General features: G+C 35.8%; 1 protein-coding gene across 1 annotated transcript; it reads left to right on the forward strand.

Annotated features, from left to right (window-relative positions):
• Positions 1–2,031: 2,031 nt before the first annotated feature.
• LOC140018313 (secreted RxLR effector protein 161-like) lies at positions 2,032–2,670 on the forward strand. Its single transcript, XM_072071509.1, has one exon. It carries the CDS (start codon positions 2,032–2,034, stop codon positions 2,668–2,670), a length of 639 nt encoding a protein of 212 aa, XP_071927610.1.
• The last annotated feature ends 314 nt before the right edge of the window (positions 2,671–2,984 follow it).

Below are 2,984 nucleotides of genomic sequence, written 5' to 3' on the forward strand. Positions count from 1 at the left end.
ACAACCGATGGGTTGTTCAAATTGAATGTAATGACTATTGTGAATAATAAGAATAAGTCTTCTGCTTATTTGCTTGAGTCTTCCAATTTATGGCATGGTAGACTAGGTCATGTTAATTATGATACTTTGCGTAGACTAATTAACTTGGATCATATTCCTTCCTTTCACATCAATTCAAACCATAAATGCGAGATTTGCATAGAAGCAAAATTAACAAGGTCATCTTTTCAAACAATTGAAAGAAACACCGAACCCCTTGAATTGATTCACACAGATGTCTGTGATTTGAAATTTGTTCAAACAAGAGGTGGTAATAAATATTTTATCACTTTCATTGATGATTGCACAAAATACTGTTATGTGTATTTGCTCAAAAGTAAAGATGAAGCTTTGGAAAAATTCATTCTTTACAAGAATGAAGTTGAAAATCAACTTAACCGGAGAATTAAAAGGTTAAGAAGTGATAGAGGTGGTGAATATGAAACACCTATTGGTGATGACTGTGCAAAATATGGAATTGTTCATGAAGTAACTGCACCTTACTCACCACAATCGAATGATGTTGCTGAACGGAAAAATCGCACACTAAAGGAAATGATGAATGCGATGTTAATAAGTTCAGGATTACCTCAAAATATGTGGGGTGAAGCTATTTTGTCAAGCAATTACCTTTTAAGTAGGGTACCCCGAAAAAAATAAGATAAAGCTCCTTATGAGTTATGGAAAGGTAGGAGACCATCCTACAAATACTTGAAAGTGTGGGGGTGTCTTGCAAAAGTGGCTATTCCAGCACTAAAGAGAACAAAGATAGGTCCTAGAACTGTGGACTGTATCTTTATAGGCTATGCACATAATAGTGCTGCTTATCGATTTCTTGTGTATAATTCAGAAATTTTGGATATACACAAAAATACGATAATGGAATCAAGAAATGTTTCATTCTTTGAAGATGTGTTTCCTTGTAAATCGAATGGTGCATCAAGTTCATCAAAACGAACACATGAAGTTATGAATCAAGAAAATCATGATCATGACTTGACTCAACAAGATGAACCGAGACGTAGCAAAAGGGCTAGAGTGGAAAAATCATTTGGAGATGATTTCACAACTTTTCTATTAGAAAAGGAACCACAAACCTATACAGAAGCTGTAAGTTCTTCTGAAGGATTTTTGTGGAAAGAAGCAATAAAAAGTGAGGTTGATTCTATTTTACAGAATCATACATGGGAGTTAGTGGATCTTCCTCCTGGCTGTAGACCTTTAGGCTCCAAATGGATCTTTAAAAGGAAAATGAAACCTGATGGCTCTGTCGATAAGTACAAAGCCAGACTTGTAATCAAAGGATACAAGCAACAAGAAGGTTTGGATTATTTTGATACTTATTCTCCTGTTACGAGAATAAATTCTATCAGAATGATTCTTGCTATCGCTGCATTGAGAAATCTGGAGATACATCAAATGAATGTAAAGACGGCTTTCTTAAATGGTGATTTAGATGAAGAAATCTACATGGAGCAACCTGAGGGTTTCATAACTCCGGGAGCAAGAAATAAAGTTTGTAAATTAGTCAAATCATTGTATGGACTAAAACAAGCGCCAAAGAAATGGCATGAAAAGTTCGACAATGCAATGATAACTAATGGATACAGAATAAATGAGTGTGACAAATGTGTCTACACTAAAGAAACAGACAATGGCTATGTCATCTTATGTCTTTATGTAGATGACATACTTATTGTTGGTAGTAATGACAAAATGGTCAAGTCTACCAAGGATATGTTGAATTCAAAATTTGACATGAAAGATATGGGGCTTGCTGATGTAATTTTAGGAGTTAAAATTACAAGAATATCAGACGGGTTGGTCTTGAGTCAAACTCATTATGTGGACAAGATTCTAGAAAAATTCAATAAGGATGATTCTGGAATTGCAAGAACTCCATTAGACAATAGTTTCCATCTATCTAAGAATAGATGAGAGAGTATTTCTCAAGTAGAATACTCAAGAATCATTGGCAGTCTAATGTATTTAATGAGTTGTACTAGACCTGACATTGCATATGCAGTAAGCAAATTGAGCAGATTTACAAGCAATCCGAGTGCTGATCATTGGAAAGCAATTTTAAGGGTACTTAAATACCTACGGTACACTCGGAACTATGGACTGCATTACACTAGATACCCTGCTGTTTTAGAAGGGTACGCTGATGCAAATTGGATATCTGATATAAAGGATTCAAAATTCACAAGTGGATATGTGTTCACACTTGCCAGTGGGGTAGTATCTTGGAAGTCTTCTAAACAAACTATTATAGCTAGATCTACAATGGAATCTGAGTTCATTGCCTTGGACAAATGCAGAGAAGAAGCTGAATGGCTTCACAATTTCCTTGAAGACATTCCAAAATGGGAAAAACCTGTGCCACCAATATGTATTCACTGTGATAGTCAATCAGCAATTGGAAGAGCACAGAATAACATATATAATGGTAAGTCTAGACATATACGTCGTAGGCATAATACCATTAGACAACTACTCTCAACAGGAGTTATCTCTATTGATTATGTGAAATCAAAGGATAACATAGCGGATCCGCTAACCAAAGGATTGAATAGAGAGTTGGTTGCAAAAATGGCAAAGGGAATGAGACTAAAGCCCATGGAAGGCTAAGTGTTATAAAGGAAACCCAACCTAGCTGACTGGAGATCCCAAGATCTAGGTTCAAAGGGACAACCTAATTATAAGGACTTAGCATAGTCATTGTAGGGGATATCCCTAGACCCATTCCATAATGAAACAATGACGCAAAGGAGAATTAAGGATAGCACGATGGTGTGCTTTAATGATTCTTAAGTGAAGTAATTAATTACTGAAGACTTAAGTAAATCACCTATGTGAGAGTGAAGTGGGGCCGCTTCAAAAGAGAATTGTTTAGGGCTCAATTCTTAAAAAACTCTTGCTGAACCAGGTTGATGTTCATGGCC

This window comes from Coffea arabica, chromosome 1e, assembly GCF_036785885.1.
Source record: "Coffea arabica cultivar ET-39 chromosome 1e, Coffea Arabica ET-39 HiFi, whole genome shotgun sequence".
Lineage (NCBI taxonomy): Eukaryota > Viridiplantae > Streptophyta > Magnoliopsida > Gentianales > Rubiaceae > Coffea > Coffea arabica.

Excerpts from the sequence above, each read along its gene's own strand:
- LOC140018313 (XM_072071509.1), top strand. The coding sequence starts at position 2,032 with ATGAGTTGTACTAGACCTGACATTGCATATGCAGTAAGCAAATTGAGC.